Raw genomic sequence first — 23,643 nt, 5'->3', positions numbered from 1 at the left:
AAAATAAACAAAACACATGACCATTTTAAAGTTGTGGAACAGACATCTTTTATACTGCAGACAGTTATGCTTTCTCTCAGAGCCTTTTCTGTTTATTCTTTTATTTTATTTGCAAATTCCTTATTCAGTAGACAGTAATAAGTCTGCACTGGTCAACTGCAAAATGTGGTGCTCTGTGAGATCTGTCCTCCACACTCACCTTCTAGTGTGGCTGCACATGTATCTCAAGATCTCTAAGCAGAGTTTATTGCAGTATTGCCCACACTGTGTGTGTGTCTGTGCGCACGCACATGTGTCCACGCTCAGTTCTCCTTATAAGGAAACAGAAAGGACAATGAGTAATGCAATCAGCATTTCTTTTTTTCCCTCATTTCAAAAAGGCTTCTACCTCAAAAGCTAGCCTGGCTTTTCTTAGGTTATCTAGTTTCAAGCTACATTGCTATCGAAGCAGAGGCCTGCCACAGATTAAGTACTTCTACTGCAGTGAAGTGCCTTTGGGAAACATGCTGTTTGCAATTTTTCATTTCTGGGCCTGGAAGAATCATGACCTTAAATTGCAAAAATACCTCCTAAGTAAATCTGAGGCTCTTACAAAGGGGTCTGCTGTCCAAATTTAGGCTAAAGACATGTTTGATGGAGTGGAGGTTTTGGAATAAAGGCTGCAGCATGTCTGTCTACTACCAAGAAAATCCCTCTGTACTGGAAATCAAACACATGTTTAATTAAGGTTGAATAAGCAGAAAAGAGGGTTGAAACATCTGAGAAGGAAGGAGTAAGCAGCTATTCAGATATTGATCGTAAGTTTTTCCAGCTTCTGAAGCATGACACTTCTGTTTTTTATAATACATACATTTGCAAACATTTCATCATGTATTTTGTAAATTTAAAGGGTTTTGATATGTTCTGATTGGACACATGGCAATATAATAGATATGACTAATAATCTTTCACGACCTTTGTTTAATACAAATGGTCCTTTTAGTTGCATTACCTAAGTTCATATTTGGTTAAATGAGGTAACACAGTTGTTTGAGCATGTCATATTTTTTATCTTGGTGCACTCCACTGCCATGATCTGTTTGTACCTTATTTCTAGTAATCAGGGAAAATTTACTAAGACTTTGCTTATGTGAGGTGGAAAATTGAGGTCTTCATCTTTACGCCCCAAGATAGTTCCTTACAATGTACAATGTTAGCTGCACACTTGACAGCATAGGTTCTCACCCTCTAGGGGTGATAACAGGAAAAACTATTCTCATTATCAGTGCTAGAGAAGTTGTCCTGTGATGAATATAAGCTGAGATTAAAATTTGAAAAGATACTCATCCCTTCATTCTTTAGGGAGAAGAAGGTGGCAGGAGGAGAGTTCAGCTCTGAGCCCTCATTGAAATCAGCCAGTGAGTTTAGAAGCATCCCTCCATTTATGTCCGGTTCTGGGCAGGACACAGATGAATGCTCCAAGGGTCTCCTTCGGTTTTCCTTCAGTGCTGAGTTGTTGCAGACTGGATGCTTCAGCACTACTTCCATCCTATCCCAAGGGCACTCTTTGTCGTTCTTCCAAGACTCCTGGGCACTGCAGCAGTTTCCTGCTCTTGTTTTTGTCCAGTTGCTCCATTTTACCGTGCTTAATGACCTGCCTGTTTAGCCCAGAGTTCTTGTCTCTTAACCCCTCCATTGCAATCACAGATCCATCAACTCTTCAGCTTTGGCTCCAGTTAGGGAACTGTCTCCACTTCTCTACTGGTCTGATACTGCTTGTTTCTTTGACAGGGTTCAAGTCTGAAAGTGAATGTGTTTCTGAAGACACAAGTACTGTTATACTCTACTGTAGCCACAAAACTTTCCTTGCAGAAAAACCATCTGGGACTTGCTACTGTGTAGTTTTTAATTTAAAATATCCTTATGACTAATGGAACTATAAAATACCTTGTCACTGTTGTGGCACATAGGGGATCCAGTAATAAATTAGAGGTCCTCTGTGGCAAGGGCCATAGATACATAATAAAAAACAACCTCTGTCCAGGAACACTTCAGTCTAAATTCGTATTTCTTAGTTATGCACCCAAAAATAGGGTTAATCAAATTTAATGCCTAGGGGCTTGAACAGTTCACAGCTGGTGTATGAAAGAAGTTTTCACCATTCTGCAATATATTAGTCCTGTATCTCTGGAAAGTATGCACTTTGCTAATATACAAGGCTAAGCTTTTCATTTAAATACTCCTTACAGTATATCTAGGTTGATTTAGCCAGTAGTTTGGATCAGCAGGTTGGATTTGGTGGTCTTAGATTTATGTTTAATAATTAGAGAACAGTATTTTAATTTTATCTGAAATGTTTCCTTCCTCCTGTTTTAAACTAAAAAGCCAAACTTAAGACAAAATCATTCCAGTGCCTAAATGCTGAACTGACTTTTCTCATTCACTGTTTTCATATGATAGATATGTTTTCTCATAATTGCTTTTCCAGATTGTATTGGTCAGTGGACATCTGGACAGCTGGGATGTTGGGCAGGGAGCTATGGACGATGGTGGTGGAGCATTTATATCGTGGGAAGCATTGTCTCTTGTTAAGGACCTGGGTAAATACTTAATTTTAAATATTTTTAATGCATTATATTTCTGGGACATTTGTATGTTGTCTAAACAGATTATTCTATTTTATGCACTCTTCTGAGCACAAATATTCATGCTTAGTATAAATATTTTACAAGTTTGTCTCTTAAACCCCTTCTTCCTTCATAGGAACCAGTTATGCTCCAAGAGGAACGCATCAGTTGGTGACCTAGAAAGTGCTTTAAGCCTGCATAGTCACCATCATCATAGAATGAAAGTTCAGTGTAAGATACAATATCTAAGTAACCTAGAAGGAAGTCACCCCTTTTCATTTCTTTCTTAATGAGAAGTTAGTGTTAATGAAGATGAAACTTCATAAAGTCACAAATAGCCTTCTCCTTCTTCTCTTGCCTTTTGAAACAAACATTGTCTTCAAGCACGTTCCTAAATTTTTAAGTTTCCTGCATGTTGTTTTTCTTGTGGCTGCTCAGGTATTTTGATTCTCAACACCTTATATTGCTCTTGATCACTTCTATAGACAATTTCATCTCTGCCTTTCTCTAAAATATGTAATTGGAACTGGATGCAGGCCATGAGGCTGCATCTGGTCTTTTTCCTTTTATCTATATGTAATACTATTTGACAAAACTGGTTCTGAAATTAATAGAAATTCATATTACAAAGGTATATATTGCAGAGTCTTTTTTCCTAGAATGTTATTCCTAAATAAATTTGTATCCTGCCTCGTCTTGTTCCACGAAATATTGATAGGTAACTCTATCCCATCACGCTGGCAAGCCCTCTGCTTTTCACTGCAGGCCTGATTTCCTGATCATTCGTGCTGCTTTTATGTTGTTGTATGCTTGGGCTCTGCTTTGGGCTGTGAGTCTCAGCACTATAGGGACACAGTTCTGTCAAACTTGGCTTACACTTGGCTCATACATCTAATCAAGTAACATTTGACACATTTGAGACACACTTGAGGTCTTCCACAGCGTAGTATCCTGCTACAATAAGCTTGTGGGATACAAAGCAGCGTTCTCTTTTCAGGGATCATTTCTTTGAATCCCCCTCAGTAATAACAAGGTGACAAAGGGAAACCAGGTGTTGGAGTTTGGTCTATAGATCAGCTGGACATCTCTGAGATTGATATTCCAGCACACAGGCTGTCAACCCTGCATGCCTACTGGTCTCCCTCCTCCAAAATGTCTGCTCAGAAAAACTAAAAAATCTTGCTATCAGTGGTAAATGCAGATAAAGACATGAGAGAAGGAAGAATAGGCAGCTCCTGGCCTGGATGTGCATCTTCCACTAGTGCTAGGGATAAAATACTGTTGTGGAATTGCTCCTGGTTTGCATATCCCTCTCGAGTAGGATCTAAAGGGCCAGTTTCTGCTAGTCATGGACTTCATCTGACTTCTGGGTAGAAGCAGGCTGCAGACAGTGGGTTAGTGTAGAAGGGCATGGCCTACATATAGCCATACAGGGTGTGTCTGGTGGCAGAGGTGGTCCACTAAGTAATATGAATTAGGGCCAGTGCATGTCTGAGAAGGGCCTATGGTTGCAAGGTGCAAAAATATGTGGGATTCCTTGTGGACTGAAGGGTGTTCCTGCTCAAGTGCAATTCGAATGTGGCAGGAATGCTGTAAGGGGGCTCTAAGGCCATCTTTGTGAATGGAGCTCGTGCATACCATCTTGCAGACTGAGGTCTGCAGTCAGGCACTGCTACCAAAGATGATCTAGACTTTGACCCTAATCGGCATTGTATGCTTAATTTAGTCATATGGGGAACATTCAAATCCATCTGCCTGTTTCCTCCATACACCTAGCCTCTCGAAGTTCAGCCTGGCTGTCCTGCTGTTCTCAGTCTACTGTGGCCTAGTATGATTTCTGATCTTTGATCTGTAGATTTCAGTCTTAGTCTTTGATCATTTTTTTTGTTGCTTTTACTTCCATATGGGCTCTTGTTACTATACCCCTCAAAACTAGTTCAAAACAGATTTCTTAGATTATGAAGTTGTTATCCATGGATGCCTTTTCCCCTTCTCATCAGATGGAATCTGTTTTTCCCCATCATTCCTTTTTTCCAGAAATCTAACCTGTGGTCAAGGGGAATGCTCTGAGTACGCACTGAAAAATAAAATCATCAGCTGCTGCTCTTAGCTCTGGCAGAATTTAAGTAAGAAAATAGCCATCCGTGCTTCCAATCAGAAGCACTTGTTCACTTGAATAATCTCAGTGTTTCTTGGCGAGCTCTTTAAAGATAAGCTGCCTTATGTGATTAGCCACTCTGACACTACAGTGATGAATGTCAGACATTCCTATGACGAAATCCTTTATTTTGCATTATTTGAACCCCTTATCTCTCATTTTTCAGCCTCAGAATGATTGGACTATTAGTCTATGACTGAAAATGAAGTAGCTCAGATTTAACTTTTTGTTCTTTTAACAGTAAATTAAAAAATGATTCTTCTACAGAAGAATCCATGCCTATTCTTTGTTTTAGTGTTTTCTGATATTTCCTCTGTTATGTGATTCTTGGAAAATTGTCTGTGCTTCCTCTACCTCCAGAAAAAAAAAATCTCTATTCGCTGACTTTATTCCATTTAAAATAAGCAGCTTTGTATTTCTTAAAGCATTGGCATTTCTGGTGGCATTGCGTATGATTCTTACTCACTGGCTTTCCTTTCACGCATGAATGAAATGCATCACTCTGCTTGTTCAAATATTTGATTTCCCCTGGTAGTAGCCTGTGTGTTTGCTGTACAACCTGTTGTAAAATGGTATTTTCTCAGCTGGGAAATGTCTAAGCCTTTGCTGTTATGTTATGCTGCTCTTATTATACCAATGTTCCATAGGAACAAAAGACTAGAAGAAAACTTCTGTGTCATCAAATCTAATCTGTGGATAGCTGTGTTATGTGGTTCCTTCCATAAACTGTCTTCCGTCATAGAATTAGAAGATTTTGTATCTTAGGAGGCACAGAATATCTGACAAAAAAGGATAGCAAAATGCCAGATGTGTAGGTTATGTGAAAAATGAATTAGAGTTTTATTTAAAATCAGTTCTGTAGAGTATAATGCTTGAAACTACCCCACGCTGAAAATATATTTTGAACCGTGGAGACTTGGTTTCATATCCTTTTGAACCCCACTAAGTTTAGCGTCCATCTAGCCTACCACATACATTCATCATGACAATAAGCCATCTAAACTGGCGAGTCTGTATACACATGTAAAAGTTTTACTGTTTACTGGGAGTCTCAAAGTCACGGTGCTTTGTGTAGACATAAAAACTGTATCTGCATATTGTAATACTAATCTTAAAAATGTGGATATATGACCTTAAAGGTGAAGTGAGCATTCTGAAATATAAATTTTAGAATATAAAACTTACATTATGTCTAGTGAAGACTCTTGCTACTACTTCTGCTATAGTCCATTGATGCAATAAAAACAAGATATTACTATGCTATTTAAGTAGCTTTTTCAATGATTAACTGATAGAACTTTGTCATTATATCACTGCGACCCTTGGACATGGCCAACGGACACAAGCTATGTCTATTAATTAGGATTTTGCTAATTCCATACATTAATTGAAGAATGATTACAGTTCAAATACTATTCTGTACTTTTAATACAACCCCCCCAAACCATTTAATAGCTGTTGGTTTAGGACCAAATACTTGAAATTAATTTTTCCCATTAAAATTATAGTTTTAGGTTATAACATTTTAATTTAAGCTGTACACTTTATTTTCATGTCTCAATTAAAATATTTAATAATTTATGCTTTTATTTCTAAATGAATCAGTTACTTAAATATGTTAGCCTTTACAGTTCCTGAGTATTCAGTATTGGCTTTTATTTTTTTTAACTGAGCTCACAGTTTCTGTACTATGTTCCTATCTTTTCTTCTTTCTGTTTTTTTTCTTTTGTGCATTTACAGATGCTGTAATAGTTAGTTACCACTATAAGAACACTCAGAAGTGGCACAGTCTCAAGCTGTTTTACACAGATTCTTCAACATTTTAACTTTTTTGAGGAGAAAAAATTAAACCTATCTCTTTTGGTAGGATTTTATTTTCAGTTTTTGACTTAAGGTCAATGTTTCCTTTTGCGAGAAGGAGGAGTGATGAAGGTCAGCCTAAACTGAAATGATTTCATACTATATTATCAGAGATAATATAAAAAAGATTTAATTAATGTAAAATCTCATGTATACATTTCAAAAGAAAAATATCTTTGAAAAGAGGGCCAGTAGCTGTGAGCTACTCTGTTTTTTGAAGACTGTTTAGAGCTATAACAATTCAGTTAGCCCTGAAAAGTAGAAGTGCTAAAAGTGAAAAGTTTCAAATTTGTCTGAGTATTTTGCTTCTACCAGCTATGATTTCTCTCCCTCTTTGTTTTTGCTGAGTAAATCAAGCACCTAAGAACCTATTCCTGAAATAATATTTTGTCTTAGATACGTTTGTGGTGCTTGCTTATTACGATGGTGTGTGGGAGCATTTCAATCTTAAAAGTGTCTGTCCTCTGCTACTTACTGACAACAGATCTATGCCAGTTTTCCCATTTAGGAGAGCACCAAGGACAGGTGGGATTCACCTCACCTAACTTTTGTCATCTGAATTAAATGTTGAGGCTCTCTCTTGAGTCAGCATATATAAAGGGAGAGAGCATCTTCTGGGGGTGAATTGTTCTGCACATCTTAGATACCAGTTTTAAGAAGAGGTGAGTGGAGAATGGGCACCTTCTGGAAGTGCCTTTCCCTATCCTCCTTCTCTAGAGAGGAAGCATAGACAGCAAACTCAGAGCAAATGCCTACTTTTAGACAGTTAAATTTCAGTGAGAAGAATGTTGCTCTAAATGGCTTTTCCGTAGCCACCCGATGCAGAATACTGAACCCCACCTCTTTTGGTTTGTGTAGTTGCAGGTTCCCTCTAGAGAAATCCCCTTTAAGCAATATACCATTGAATATCAACATTGGCTTGTGCATATTGGTACTGGCAGTGGTTGCAGATATATCCTCATATGAGTGAACAGAAGTGTTTTATGTAGTGCACCCATATTTATATCTACTTGCTACTGTGCTGTACTGTACTCGCTTTGCTAGTAGCTAAACTCCAAAAAAATCACCAACTTGTAGCCATATTGACTAATGTTATCCAAATGTGTCTTGGTTAACACTAAAGTTTAATGAAGCACAGAGCATACTTTTTTCCCAGTATTCTTGAAACTTTTTTATGCTGCTGATTGGCTAGTTCTCTAGCAAGCTTCTTCATGGTTAATTTGCTTAAAAAACAAAGAACTTGAAGTGTTGCTACAAAAGTTGTTTATGTGAATAAAGATGAAAGTTTCAGCTAGTTGGTGCTCTTTATTTTTCTAATAAAGACATTTTTGGAGGCACTGAGGCAGTTCTTTAGCTGGTCTGAACTGGTAAACTCAATTTCCTTCAGTGGAATCATGCTCGTTGTGGTTAGCTGAGGATTTGACCTATTTCTGATGCTTAAGAAATGACTCTTCAAAACTTTAGCCAGGGTTTCTAAGGCAGTAAGAAGCTTGTGCAGTTTGCCTGCAGCTTTGTCAGTCCGCAGCTGCCTTCCCCAGCCCTCCTCAATTTTTAACCTTTTGATCAATTTCAACTAAGTTTGATACAGGCGTAGAGATGTTCAGAATATGAAGTCCTGATGTGTTCTTTGTAAACAAGTGACTGAGGAGAGATGGGTGTGCATCTCCCACACATGACAGTACGTTTATGTCCCAAATGAGGGAAAGGCAGGATTAATTCTGCCTTTATCATTTCTCTTTGATGACAAATGTCTGGTTAATCAGCACATGTAGGCTGTGCTGATTGGAGTAAGCACAGGACCTTCTCTTTTTTGTCCTGCCTGCGAACTCTGTGGAGTAGGTAGCAAATACAGAAGTAGCGAGGGTGTTGTTGGGGGTAATCTGTGGAATATGGGAAGGAACGAGGAGGAGGAAGAACTGCTGAGTGGTTCAGGTCTTTATGCAGAGGGAATACCTGGGGTATTGCATGAGCTGTGATGTGGTATGAGAGTATTGGGCAATTGTAGAAGATACAGGACTCAAGCAAATCTGGCTTTACTAGTTTTGCAGAGCAGCTGTATTACTAATTACAGTCTAGAAATCTCAAACCCAAGCTGTTTTCAGATTGGATTTATAATTCTTCAAATATACATGTGTTCTTATTCAAAAATGTTTCTTTTGAGATAGCCAATGCCATTTGTTTCAGCACTTCGATGTTACAGTGGTTGCTCTTGTGGTGTTCTTTAGAGCATAGGTTCTCTTTTCCCTGTGTCGCACAAGTTTACAAAAGAAGTTGTCTCTCCAGGTGAGCTGAAAGATTAGTTAAACAACTGTTCATAAAAATAATCTCCATGAAATTACCCAAATATACTTTGATGCTGTATTTTGCTTTTAGTTGGCTATGCAGGTTGGACTGACAGCCTGTTTGACGCTGTCCAGCTCTGACTGTTGATTGCCTACTTTTATAAAGGAGGTATTTGTGTTCTTCTCATGTCATTTCAAGCTTGCTACTGTCATGGTGGTCTTCCTCAGGACTAGTACTTGCTTATGATATACTTTGAGCAAGAAGCAGGTAGTATGTAACTGATGGTTTCAGAGCTTTAGCCAGTACTTTCTCTTTGCTCCTACTCCAGCTACATTCCTGTATCTCTTGGCTCAAGTGGGCATTTCTTGCTGGAGGACACAGGGATTCTCCCATGCTTCTGCCCCATGGAGTACAGTGTCGGTGGTCAGTAAATCCTTCTGGCAAAACCACCTTGTGTTCAAGCTCCTATGGAGGTGCAGGTTTTATCTTTAAAGTGAGCTTGAGAGAACTGAATAATGAGAATGACAGTGAAAAGCCTTTAGGAGGTGATTGTATGGCAGTGTCAGCTTTCCAAGCATAACATTTTGTGCCTTCTAATTGCAGTAGAGCGCCCACTAGAGTTAGAAATGCAGTACATTTTGATGAATTTTTACTGCTTGCTTCTGAAAATCCTCAGATACGATGGCTATTGCATCTTTTTTTAATTAAAGCAGCTGGAGCCAATTTTCAAGGTTTTTTTCCATTGGGAAGAGAAACTGATGGGGTCTGGTACTTGACATTACTGCCTAGTTTATTTTCAGAGACCTGTATCCCCTAACACAGGAGGAATCGGCTAGTCAGCAGGTCCTCTGTTCAAATACCAGGTTTCTTTCAGCAGTGTTTAGCCAGAAGTTCACTCTCTTTCACAGAACTGTGTTTTCTGCCTTTCCATGGCTGTATTTGAGTCTTGATTCTTCACTATGTCAGCAATTTGTGCTCTCCCAAACCTAGAGGTGCACACATGTCCACCCACTACTGTCCAATCTCCCTGGTGCATCTTCAGGAAAAGCTCATTGGCTGGATTTTTAATTTGCAGAATCACAAACTTATCCCCTTTCCCTTCAATTGCTTGAACTGCAGCAGTGTAAGGTATTGCCAGATACTATTATATGAGATTTTGCCTATGTTGAAATAGCCACTGTAGACTTCAGGAGAGACTTCTGTACTCCAAAGACTGCTGATGGATTATGGTACAATGCAAGCATTTCCCTGCATTTGCTGTTGTCTTATGTGCATCCTGAGCTCCTGTTCAGTCATGTCTGCATGCCATACAGGACCAGGAAGCTACAGTTGTGCCTACATTCTGACAGTCTTGGTTCTTCTACATATGAAAAATGTTTCCTGTGGAGAGCTTCCAGAGGCAAGGAGATGAACAGAGCACATTTTCCTTCTCCACGCTCTAGGCCAAGATGCATGGTGCCATTGCTGCTATAGCAACTTGATGAAGGAAGGATTATTGTTGACAAAGTGTAATCCTAGCCATCACACTTTTTATATGGCCTGCCTACATTCCTAGACTATGATCCACACACATATGAGAAATGGAGAAATTTATGGTGATTGGTGATATGTATACTTCCTCCTCTTCATCTCTTTGCCAGCATTGTGGAGTAATTTAAGTTTAATGAGTCAACTTTACTATAGATGTTGACATGGATTCCTGGTACAACCAAATTGCTGTTTCCTAGGATAAAAGCACAGAAGACTACAAGAACATTTTTGAAACAATTCAGGCAAGAATTTCAGGGTACTGCCTTTATTACATTTTATGTAACTCATAAGGAGTTGATTTGACAGTTTTTTTTTCTCTTAAGACTTATTTAAAATTGAAATTGCAACTCTCCTCTGAATTATACTCATGACTAATGTGACTGGAAAGCCATAAGACAGATTTCTATGCAGTTCACTGTGGTTTTGTATCAAGTTAGATTTCTTGATTCCAAATTCCCTGGCTAATATATGAGGACTGAAGATATATTTTATTTTAAAAAAATGCTGGAGTCATTCCTTTTCTGCTAGTGCAATATTTTATTTAATTTGCTATAATTTTAATTGAAGTCGTATAACTGCAATTTTAACCTACTTTCTAAATTTTTGTTAAATGTTTTTGAATTGACTTTAGCTATGGTAGTGTTGTAGTTGTTTGCTGTCAAGGAGGTATGTTAAGAAACAAAATTAAGTGACTACTTTTACAATGGGGTTTTTTTGGAGTTAAAATATATCCCTGATGTTAACCCTTTATTCTTATATTCCTTCCATTTCCCCAAAGTTGCATGTTTTACCCTGACTCGCATCTTTTGCAAATCTGTTAAATCACCTTGGTATGAAATATCTGCATTCGCTGTTACAATTCAACTACATTTTCACCTTCCCTTCAATGTTCCATAGAGTATGAATTTGGCAAACACTTAAATCTTCAATTTCTGTGCTGGGTTGGCATAGTAAAGGGGCAATTTAGACATACGAAGTTGTAAAATTGATGGTAAATTTAGGCATACAGCCCTCCATAACTGTGTTGCCCTTTGTACTGTGGCCTGCTGCTTTTCTGGAAGCTATAATTTAATCAGGACATTCAAGATAAAGAATGACCTTTGTTTATCTATAAACATCTTAAAAGCCTGGTGACAGAGGTTATTGTGATTTTTTTCCAAATCTGTACCCCAGCTGAGATGATGAAATGTAAAATCCTTTCCAGATGAGGTCAGAGTCATTTTGTCCTTACAGTCAGTTTTTTTAATGTATATGTTTTCAATATGGTCAGACAAGTGCAGCTGGTGCAACTTCTGTATCATCAGCTCTGAGGACAGTGTAGATGCTGGAAGAGACTTAGCTTTTTCTGCTCCAAACACCAAGGAGAGCAGGGGCAGAAAGTAGAGCCACAACTCAATAAGGTTCAAACCAAGCTTTATGCTTTTAATGCCAGAAAGAGAGTGAGAGAGAGGAGGCATTGCCTTTTTTGCTCCATAAGAATTTTATGAGGTCTCTGAATGCTTTTAAGGAAGGAGGTTTCCCTAAGAGAAAGAAGGTGCATTTTAAAAGTGGAGAGGTGTCCTCTTCCTTTTCATGGGACTTGGAAAAAATGACAACACCATCAGAGCAGCACAGGGCATGAAACAGTATTTTGTTGCACATTTGTTTTGCTGTTTTACCGGTAAACAGGCAGGTAGTGGAAGATTTTGTTGTTGTTGTAGATACCATTTGTACTGACTTCAAGACTACACTAATTGGATCTCTGTTTAAAATCCCAAATACAGAAGGGCATGTTTCTCAGTGCTTCTTTTTCTAGCTTTCATATAGCCATCCTGGTCAGTGGCTATGAGCTGGCGCCTCAAATAAACACTAGCTTTAGCAGTTTTGCTGTCCGGCTTTTCTTTCCATTGCAGCCCAATGTACAGGGCTCTGCGTTGTGGTTCCCCTCTTCTTTTCCTCCTTTCTGCACTTAAAAGGCTTAATATATATTCATTTTAGTTACTAAACTTGCAAATTATTGACAACTCTACCCTCTAGTCTTGTATATACAGCTACTTCCTTGACATTTCCTCTTGGATATTCCATCACTTTCTTAAAATGAGCCTATCTAAAACGTCTCACGTTTCCCACCTCTACTCTTTTATAAATCTACCTTTCCTGTTCTGTCATAAACTCATCAACCTACTCTCCCCTTAAAAAAAGGAAAAAAAATTGCATGGATTGATCTCAGCTTCTCAGTGTGCTTTAATTAGTGCTACTCTAGCTCCTTCCCTCCTCCTGAGTACTACTCTATATCCTGCGTTCCTTAGGCCCTCCTATTTCCAGTCACTCTGTTTTCGGAAGCCTGTCTAAAATGCTTCTCATTCTGTGATTATGCAATTTTCTCTTCCCACCCAAAACATACTCTCTAATCCCTTCTCCAGCATCCTGCCTCTGTCCAAATCACATCTAAGCTGCTTGCCCTCACCTCTAGGGCACTGCTCAGCTTTGCTTGTGTCTCAGCTTTCATTTCCTCCTTTCCATCTGCGGTTCCACCCGTAGCATTAGCTTCTGTCTTTTTCCTTCCTGCGATTCCACGCCTCTTCTCAAGGTAGCCTGTATACCTGTGAGATAGCTGTGCTTTCCCTGAGGCCCAGGAGCCCTCATTTTCTTTACTCCAAACAACCTTCAAGATTCACTGGTTTGCAAGCTTGACATCTGATCCGACAGTCATCTGATTCTCAGTAGTAGGAATCAATTGCAAACAAAACCTATATAAACAAAGCAAAATCAAGCAGATTACATTATACTTTTTTACAAGAAAACAAAGGCAGTTTCCCATGCAAAAAGCTGTTTCCCCTTTCAAGTTTTAGGCTTACTAACGAATTATGGATATATCAGATTCAGGGTTTAAATAATGCTAAAATTATTTTGAGGTGTGCTTTGTCTTACTGAAGCATATAACTTTTATAGCCTTAAGAATTCCTCTTTTAAATCATTATTTCTCTCTTAATTTTGAAGGAAAAACTTTTTTATTACTGTCTAACACTGCAGAAATAGTGAGAATAGGGCTTTCTGGATTATAGATTGTATTTCTAATAACGGAATGAAAGCACAAATCCTGCTGTTTCAGAATGGGAGCTTCTTGTTGATTTTCAGAAGGAAAATTCTGAACATCCTAAATAAATTGCATTATCAATGTCATCCTGTAAATTGCAGTTTATTGGTATATATGTATTCTGTGAAATCGATCATTCAGCCAGAGAAACAGGATGCTAAGGTGAAGAGATTTTTCTCTAAAATGGAGAACAGCTTATCCGTGGTACAGAATAGAGAAATTAGGTAGTATTCTCTTAAATACTGGGGAATATTGAAATATTCCTGTCTCATATTTCCACAGCTATGAGAACCCTGTCAGAAAAGTAGTACATGTGGGTAACAAACTTAGGAATTTGTGTGTAGTCAATTTATTGGGACCTCACATTATGTAGGTGGCAGCAGCCAAAACTGCAGAGAGTGGGCGCTTACTCTGGAAATACCATGAAAAGGCCTAAAGGAAGAGAAAACTGCAGCATTGAAACTGTGGACAACCTACTATGCAGAAAGAAAAAGGACTTGTTGAAAATGACCTGATCTGGTAACTCACTTGAGGTCTAGACTAGAATAGGGTAAAAGACTGAAGAGGAATATTATAACTAAAAATAGTGACATTAAAAAGTAGGCGGTATAATGCAAGTGCAATCGGAGCTAAAATATGTAACTTGCCATGAAGCCCAACAGCTTAATTAAACCAGCAGATAAAGTGTTTCCAGAGATTCTGGAAATTTCAGAAAATCACCTATTTCCCAATCTGTTAATGACTGAAACAGTTTCCACTTAGTAGATCAAATGAAAAAATCCCTCAATATTTGACAAGATTTAAAAAATTAATGGAGCATTGCTAGTTTGGAGAGGATTTAAATGATGCATAAAGGGACTGCTATTCTGTTGTATGCAAAGCAAAGCAATTGAGAATGAGTATTGATACAAATAATTTGACCATAAAATATGCACCAGGAATCACTTTTTTGCAGAAGGCTGCTAGTAAAGCCACAAGGAACTTGCAACATTTCCATGAAAACTGCAACAAAGACACCTTAGGAGAGAGGCTGGGTAAAGCAGAAAGGGTAACATGGAGGAAACTCAAAGATTGGTTTGATACAGTTTCCCAAGATACTAGTTTAGGACAAACCCAGTTGATACTGGAATAAACTGAGACATTTACAAAAGATGAACAGAGGTTAGTGATAAAGAATAGTACAAGTGCCGCATTAAAAAGGACAATACTCGTATGTTTAATTTTGTTAACATCATGGAGTCGAAGGCAAATATTGTGGTTTCTCCACAAAAAGGGCAACTTAGAAGGCAATGGACACCATATGTAAATTCCTTTAAAAGAAGGAGATAAAATCTTTAAAAAGAGCTTGACAGCTTATTCTGCCTCTCTGTTTTTATAGGTCTTATTACTTAAAAGAGCAAAGCTGCAGAAAAGCTCCATGTATCTAAAAATATGCATGGAAAATCCTTTCTTCCTTAAAGGTTTTTACACTGAAGGTGTCAACAGTGTAAGCTGAACCTCTTAAGTTGTCAAGTGAGGAGGTCATGTGTTTGAAATGGAAGATGGCTGAGGGAAGTCCAGCACTGTCCCGTGTAGGGCTGCCAAAAGAGGAAAGATATAACAGCAAGATTTTTCCAGTATCTACGATGAATGCTTTGCCAGGGTGAGAGGTGTGCGCTTAAGCTTCAAACTCTAAACGTGCTACTTCTGATCAAGGGAATCCTTTAAAACCAGAATGCTATCACTTGAACTCCGCACAGGTGACTGGTGTGTTAGGTATGCATCAGGGCATTTTACAGATTGTTCATAGAGCAATTTTTAAGGTAGGTGCATGGCACAGAGCATCAAGTGAGAGTGTCAAAACTTTGTTGCAGTTTTCCTAGGAGAAAATAAATAATCTCCAGCTAAAAATGTTAGTCTCAGAGATGTCATCTCCAAAAAAATAATAGATAGGACATGGGTAATAATACACTTGTTAAGAGCACAAGCTCTGAGCTTTGTAAGGCTATTGTCTTGCCTAACTAATTTAACCTGGTATGAAGCACATTACACAAGTGGAATTTCACCACTGTGATGCAGCTGAAGAAAGGGAAGTATTCCATGGAAATGCCATGTTATTAATATTACTTCAGGACAGTTAGCAGAGATCATACTAAATATACTGTTTCATTTTTGTTTGTAGAAAATTATGCTGATACTTGAAATGGAATCGACCATTGTGTTTGATGATGAATTCTAATGTCTTCCTTAGCAAAACACAGAGTATTAGTTTTATTTATTTTTTATTCCATGGTGCAGCTTTTAGAAACTCCAGATATCTTATGAGAAGTGTTTGCTTGATAGAAAAACCCTAACTGATGCCATCCAGTAAATCTCCAGTGTCTAATCAGCTGCAAATCTGAAAAAGGTAGACAATGCATTAAGTATTTAATGAATATCAGTAGTAAAATATGCTGTGCAGAGTCATCATGCATCTTACTACTTCTTGTATTAATATTCTCTTAAAGCAATTTCAGGCCACAGAGTAATAATGCAGAAGAATGAGTAGCTCATGATGTTACATATGACAGTGGGCCAGACTTGGGAATGATATGTTTATGTATACCTCTCCAAAGAGGCTCCTGAAACAAATACACCAGTGGCTTAAGGAGCATAACAAAGTAAGGGATCAGATAGTATAATTTGTACCAGTTTGGTATTCAGTTCAGGCTTTGTTGGGCTATTTGTGCAGAGTCTTGGGAGTGTGAAGCTGTCAAAGCTCTGAGAACCCTGATGGTTCCCACCATTCCAGAGTACATGGTGGGGCTACGGTCATTTTCCTGTTTATTGGATATAGGGGATATCTAGCTTCTATCTCTATCCTGTAAGGATCTTCTCTGTAGCTAATGCAGTTTCTTTTGAATATTCTTAAAAATCAGTAGGGGTGGAAAATAAATGCAGCTTTCAAAATGAAGAAGTAGAAATAGGCTATAGACATTAAGACAAGAGGACAGTATAGGGTGAATCAGGCATGTCCTTCTTTCAGCACATGATGTGCATTTTGCCAGTGAATACTGTCTAAGAGCATATTAAAATATTTTACCAGTTAATTTACTTACATCCATTGACAACTCACTTATATGCCACTTGTAATATGAACAGCTGTTTAATTTGCTTGTGAACAATGTCCAGTGCCTTGGTTTGCAGGGGAAGAAATAAATCATTTCTTCACAAAGGTGGAATGCTTTTTATGTTTTCAAGAGATACTCAGTCTTATAACAACGTGATGGCTTCTCTCAAAGAACCCTGCTTAGCCAACACTATCATATTTGAAAATACTGTACCTTTTTACTTAATTCCCCTCATCAGTAAGCATTTATGTTTATAAAGTGGGAAAATATCTACTAAATGAAATTTAGTATTTGAACTTCTCATTTCTATTTTGATTTTTAAAAAGACACTGTATATATCAAACATAATTGTGTTTCTTTAGCTCTTCTGTGTTTTTTGCTGTTTTTGGTAGTTTTTTTATTATCATAAAACTCATAGGTTCAGCTCTGTGAAAAGGTGGACAAAGCATACTGTAGGGTATCCAGAACCTATATGTGAGTAATGGGAATAATTAACAAATGAAATATCTGTGCATTTTCGTAAACCTAATAAAGCAAAGGGGACTGCCGTAGTGCCCTGGGAACTGGATAGCATTGTACAGTGCGTGTACTTGTAAATATATGAATCCTTATAATATGATGATCATATTTAACTTCTCTGTCCACAGCATTACCTTGGTTCTACTCCTCCTCCTTCCTTCCTTAAGTGCTGTCTTGGAGGCGGAGCATGTTTATTTGTTTACATTACATATGACAGATTAGCATATATTTGTATATATTGGTACTAAACTATAAATTTCTGTTCTACTGTACGGGAATATATCAGCTTTGTCAGGCATTGACAAGATATGTAGGATATAAAATTCAGATCTTATATAGTGTCCTGGGAACTGTCTTATTACTGGGAGATCATCCACTGTTGTAAGAACATACATGGATTTAATAAACGATCTCATGTCTAGAAAGTATCCATTCTACATTTAAAGTCAATGTAAAACGTAGGGATATTTTTATTTATTTATTTATTTATATGCACCTCCGTCTTATATGCTGACAATTGTCTTTTACATAGATTATGAAAAAAAAGGGTTTTGACAAAATATTTTATTGTAGTTGAGATCAAAGTGAGACTGATTTAATTAATACCTCTTTCCTAGTGCAATTACAAATCTCTTTTTTTCCCCTCAAGCATTTGGTCCTTGTCTTATCTGGGCTTCCCGCTGACATCTGCAAGTATGAGTTCTTTGTGATAATTTAAAAGAAACAGAACATAGTATTGACAAAGACTGCATCTTACTAAGAGTGAAGTGTTCAGAGCAATCATAAAATACACTGTACGGAGATGACGAATGGTGGCGAATAGCCACACCAGCACAGAGGGAATATAATAAAACAAGTGCCTTGGTATACATAGCACACACACTTTTCCTCAGACATAGGTCGGCTGTATTGGTGTTTTGATTTTTTCTTTTGATTTAGGAGCCCAGGTGCCCCATAGTATTTCTTGTGCTTGGAATAGATCATGAGAATGTAGAGGCTGATCAGTAAAATGAACATTTGTGCTGAACTATGTACATACATAATGTATTTGAGTCTCTTCTGGGCTCTGTCATGCATCTGAATAAGAGTAACTCTACTGGAGTCAAGCTGGTATGAAATCAGAACCAGGAGCCATATATCTGACAGTTCAGTGGTCCTGGGCCTTATTTCCTACCTGAGCAGATGAATATTTTTCCCAGTTAAGGGTAAGGTATAGAAAAAAAGTCTATCCTTTTTTAAAAAATTTGGAATTTGTAGATTTATAAATTAATCTGTAGCTAGAGGAGGATCTATAGTTGTTTTGGTTTTGCTTTTAATTATGTGAGTTTAGAAATGACAATTTATTTGAATTTGAGCCATCACCTTTTGAATGTTATTCTCCTGTAAACCCCTGCTATTCTTTTTAGGGTGGAAACTGGAGTTTCTGTGATTTTGAGCAGGTGATATGCTCTCCAACTTTCATTTGAATTACATAATTTAAGGTGTGAGTGACCCAGTGAGGACACAAAAGGATCCTTGCATTGATACATCAATAAATATGAATATAACCTGCTGCACTTAACCAAAATGATCTATTCTGGGTAAATTTTTGAAAATTTTTAATCTGATGTCCTTTTTTTAGACTATGTAATAAGTCATTTATATAAGTAAAAAGAAGACTATAGGTAAAAAGAAGGCACTATTTTATTTGTGCTACTGTCTCCCTTTGTTTTAAAATTTGCTGTGTATCCCTGAACATAATATTCTCATCACAGAACATAGCCTTCTAGTCCAAGTGCTGTTTTATCAGGTCTTTTCAATACATATTTGGGCTGTGATCTGAAAGACTTCTGATTTTGTGGTGATTATTCCTTGCTTAGGAACCAGTAGTTTGTAAAAAGCAAACCAAAATTGATAAACTTAATTAAAAAAAAGATTGTAGCTTAAATACAGTATTTCATATTTTTTAATAAAAGCATGAATTGATACTATTCGTAGCAATTTTACTTGTGAATATTGGATTTGTTTGATGTACTGTGGTCAGAATAGCTGTGTTTTTAATAACAGGTAGATAAATACTTACCACTTTCAGATTAAGATAATGAGGAAATGAAATTTTCTTCTGTACACTTTGTTTTGTATTTAAAACAACTACCTCCATAGCTTATATATTTTTTTAAACTCACCCTGTTTCATTTCAGTAGAACACAAGTGAATCTGCTCACAGATATCTCTTGAAGTGTAAGCTAAACTCAACAGGGCTTATATTTTCTCCTTTAGTGAAAAGATGGAGTGACAGGGGCTAAGAGGAGGCCATAAGGACCTCAGACTTCTTTCGTGTCCTTCTCTGACTCACGCAGAGCTTGAGAGATGAGTCAGGGTTGGAGCATGTTGGAGGTGAGCCCTGGATCCCTGTTGCTGACCCATGGCCCGCTAGACCGCCCATGGACAGCAGCAGGACCAAGCGGTGGAGCATGAAGCTGGCATTGCTTATTCTCCTCCACCTGGGAGAAGCAGCAGACTCTGCTCTCCTCCTGCAAGGATCTCTTACCAAAGCTGCTTTCAGAGCCTTGGCATGGTGGATTGGAGACTGGTCTTCAGTGCTTAGCATCTTGTGATGTGACACACAAACATAGCCTTTTGCTGGCACCTCTATTCACCACTTAAACTCAAGTACCATTCGGACCATGCTACAGGATCTAGCACTGCAGGCTTTATAACCAGCACCTTTTCTGTCTTAGAGCAACATTTTGTAATGAAGCCACTGGCACATTTTTGGTTACCTTGTGTCTGAAGTCCTTCTAACTTCAACATGATTACCATTTTTTTATTTTAATATGACAGCTGGCTGTTTTGAAATGTGAAGGAGACTAATCTGCTGTTGTAATGAATTAGGAGAGGAACGAAATCCACTGAGGTGTATGAGGGAGGGGGTTAAAAATTGAGGGTTCACTTCCCTTTTGTTTACAGTCAGCAGACCTACATTTAGAAAATACACTTTTTGATCACTTGATTCCATTGGCTTGCACTTTCTTCATTATAAAATCATTGGAAATCTAAGGATTTTTTTAACTTTGAATATTCCTCTTATACTCTGTCTTCAGTTACTTCAGTTACTAGGATTAGTAGTGTATACTTTACAAAAAGAAATCTTTAGTTGATTTTCCCTTGTATTGAGAGAAAAAAAATTAATGAAGGTCAGGTAAACTTCATTATAAACTTCCCTACTTGTAAGCTTCATTCATTTCAGCTAGGAAATGCTACTGATATTATTTCTCTTCAGCACAGAAATGTGTGTGATAATTTATGCCTTACAGTTTATGATATTCTGCCTACTGGCTTCTTTTTGTTGTTTTTTTAAATATTTTTGCTGGGTTTTATCTTTGCTTGGATATAATTAGCATTGCACTGTACAGAGAACGCTGTTTATTCTTGGTCTGTTTGCTGTTCTCTGCTCTCAGTTTTGATGTCTCGAATGCATTCATTTATGAATGGAATCAATCAAATAAATAAAGGGCAACAACTTCTATCTATTCATCTCTGCCATGGCAGTAAACTATTTCAACATATATCTGAGAACTTATCTTTCTTACTCAGCTATCATAGCAAAATTCAGAATGGCCTTGCATTTGCCTTGTTTTAAGACATTTGCATACATTCAACAGCTGATTGTATTTCAGATTCTAAAGCACAGATTGTCGCTCTTTCATTTGTCTGATAAAAAAAATGATATTGCAGTGCTCCTCAGTTCTTGAAATCAGTACACATCTCTCATAAAAATCCAGCAGCTCATTTTCAGTTAATTGTAATAAATTAACCATGACAAAACAATGATAATCCTTACGAAAATTTGATTTGGATCTGCTGAAAGCATACACACATTATTTACTGCAGGCCACAGCAATGATAGTAACATATGTATTGAAAATCAATCAAGATAATAATTAGGCATTTTACATTTTTCAGATACATAGATTTGGTCCCCTCTTTTGTTTCTCCTATGCTACTGCAGCAGGGGCAATAGCCGATGAGGCAATACAAGCAGCAGTGCCACAAAAACCTGTGTTCCTTCCGTGCGTGCTCTCTTGCCCCACACCCCAATCCCTCCCCACAAACAAACAAAAATACTCCCAACAACAACACCCACACTTGCAATAATTCATTTTTTGTTTAAGTCAGAGATGGTTGAATAGAAACCCAGATTTTTCTGCCCTTGGAGGGTGGAGACCAATGCAAAAAATGCTCAAATAAATGACTATTTAGTACTAAAGACAGTATTTAAAATTACGTTTTAGGGCTTCGCACAAAGAGAACTCTGCGCTTGGTGCTGTGGACAGGAGAAGAACAAGGAGGAGTAGGTGCTGAGCAATACTATCAGCTACATAAGGTAAATAATGTCTTCAGATGATCTGCTTCACAGTAGTTATCTTCCTAGTTTTGTGACTTAAGTATTTGGTTTTCAAAATGCTCACTTTGATATTTAACTGAAAAGAGTGATTCCAGTTTTGCCTGAAAATGTATTTCCTGTTTTCTATCATAAATGTAAACTTCGCTTTGTACTTAACCTAAGTGTACGATCATGCATATACGTGCTCTACTTGACCTAACATGCTCCATCACAAAACTGTTCTGAAACAAATATTTCATAATGATACCTGTTGTGGCTTTCAAACATAGCTAACTTTCTGAGAATGAGCAACAAATGGTCCACATATGTCGGTAACATGAATAAATTGTGTTTGCCTTATATATTTCTGCTTCATTGCATTTTCCCATTATATGTGACATTGTAGAACAAAAAGCAATACAAAGAAAAATCTTCAGTATCTTAGCTTATTTTAATCTTGTATAATCTAAAATACTTTCTGCAGATTTTTAATTTTATGGGCTTCTGGAACATTTTAAACAGTTGATTTCTGATGATGCAGTCATCAGTCTCATCTGCCAACAACTGCCTCTCCAAAGTACATCATGACACAAACAGCAATTGCATAAAGCTGTTTAGGAGATAAGTCTTCAAAACAGAAATGTGGATTTTTCTCCCCCACAAAATTTATGTTATAGCTGTATAACTAACCTCAACTAGTGTCTTGTATTCTTTTCCCTGGTTCAGTAGTACTTAATCTTGGCAAAGGTTAATATATGCAAGGCAAAGACAAGGATTTAATGAATGGTTGTGTGTTTAAAGAATCAGCTGCTGTACAATAGTATGAAAGCAAGCTTACAAGAAAGTAAAAAATTCCTAGGAATTTTTAATGCTAAGCAACTTAACAGCACAAATAAATGGAAATTTCATTTTGAGGAGATGCAAAATTCAAATTCTTTGTGATGAGCAGAATTAAGTCAATTTGCATCTGCAATAGAGTGGTCTAAGACAGCATCCCAGTGATTTTGCTTTTCAGGCTAATTGGGAACACTCAATTATTTCCCACTTACTTGTTTAGTATTACTAAGAGATGTATTTAATTAGTCATATATAATATAGTGCCTCCTACTATTCCACGTTATTGGGATAGCTCAGTTTTCTCATTTGGTAGAGGTACTTAAGAGCTTGCTATGTCAGGATCAGGGAGGTTGCAGATTGCTGTACTGTGTGTATTTACATAGCACATATACATAGCACAGCAATGATATGCCTGTCATTTACAGAAGTGCACCCTGTTTATGAGAATGTTTATGAGAAATGTGTCACCTGGGTAGATGTTGAAAACAACACCCATTTCCATGCTGGAAAACAATTGCCACCCAGTGCTCTGAGAATTGTCAGCATTACATGCAATGGTCTCGTATGCTTCTCATCTTTTGCCAAAAAGTCTGTATTTTACTGTTATCTCTAGGATTTTTATTCAAAAGTAATACCAAAGAGTAGACTAAAGGATCAAATAGGGAAATATAAAGCAGAGCTGGGTGTTGTTTGAAAGATACTTGGTTAGTTTGCTTTTGAACTGACAAAGATGTGTCTCAATTTTTGTTACGCTGATGCACTTCCATCTGGATGTTGTGCTTCATGAACTTAACATGAATTTATAATTTACACTGAAAATTTAAGCAAAAGACATCCGTCTGTTGTGTGTTGTTCTTGTTTCTCCCCTGCCATGTGATCTGTCATAATTATAAATTGATACAACTATAGGACATTTCATTAGTCACAATAACAATATTTAGCATGAAAAATATCTTAACCTTTTAGTGATTTATTTGTGCAAATTTCTGGCAGTTAGGATATGATGGCACAAACATTGCTTGTTGATGATAATTACCACAAGTAAAGTAAGAGTGATATTTGAAGATGCCTTATTGAATGAAAGATAGCTTGTATGACTCATTGACATAGCTGGGATATTATGACTTTAGTTCACTGTAGACAAGTAGAAATATGAATATTGTAATTCAGCACAGACAGACATGGATTTCCTTGACATTGTAAATTACTTCCTGTGTCAGTGGAAATGTGGCAAGGGAGAAAAAAGGAAGATGATGTAGTAGTGGACAAGTACCAGTACTGTTACTTCTGTAGCTTATTTATTTTTCTTTCAATTTAAT

The 23,643-nt window shown here is 37.4% G+C and overlaps 1 protein-coding gene across 5 annotated transcripts in view; it reads left to right on the top strand.

Moving 5' to 3' along the window:
- Window positions 1–23,643, top strand: part of CPQ (carboxypeptidase Q) — a 165,930-nt gene that overhangs the window by 97,991 nt on the left and 44,296 nt on the right. For all 5 annotated transcript variants that reach the window (XM_026099835.2, XM_064507695.1, XM_064507696.1 and 2 more), the window contains 2 exons: window positions 2,468–2,579; window positions 21,396–21,487. In XM_026099835.2, the coding sequence (XP_025955620.2) occupies window positions 2,468–2,579; window positions 21,396–21,487 (204 nt within the window). The remainder of the gene's footprint in view (window positions 1–2,467; window positions 2,580–21,395; window positions 21,488–23,643) is intronic.

Source organism: Dromaius novaehollandiae, chromosome 2 (assembly GCF_036370855.1).
Source record: "Dromaius novaehollandiae isolate bDroNov1 chromosome 2, bDroNov1.hap1, whole genome shotgun sequence".
In the NCBI taxonomy this organism is placed as follows: domain Eukaryota; kingdom Metazoa; phylum Chordata; class Aves; order Casuariiformes; family Dromaiidae; genus Dromaius; species Dromaius novaehollandiae.
The sequence above is the reverse complement of the archived record's forward strand: the minus strand, read 5'-3'. Positions and strand labels throughout refer to the sequence as shown.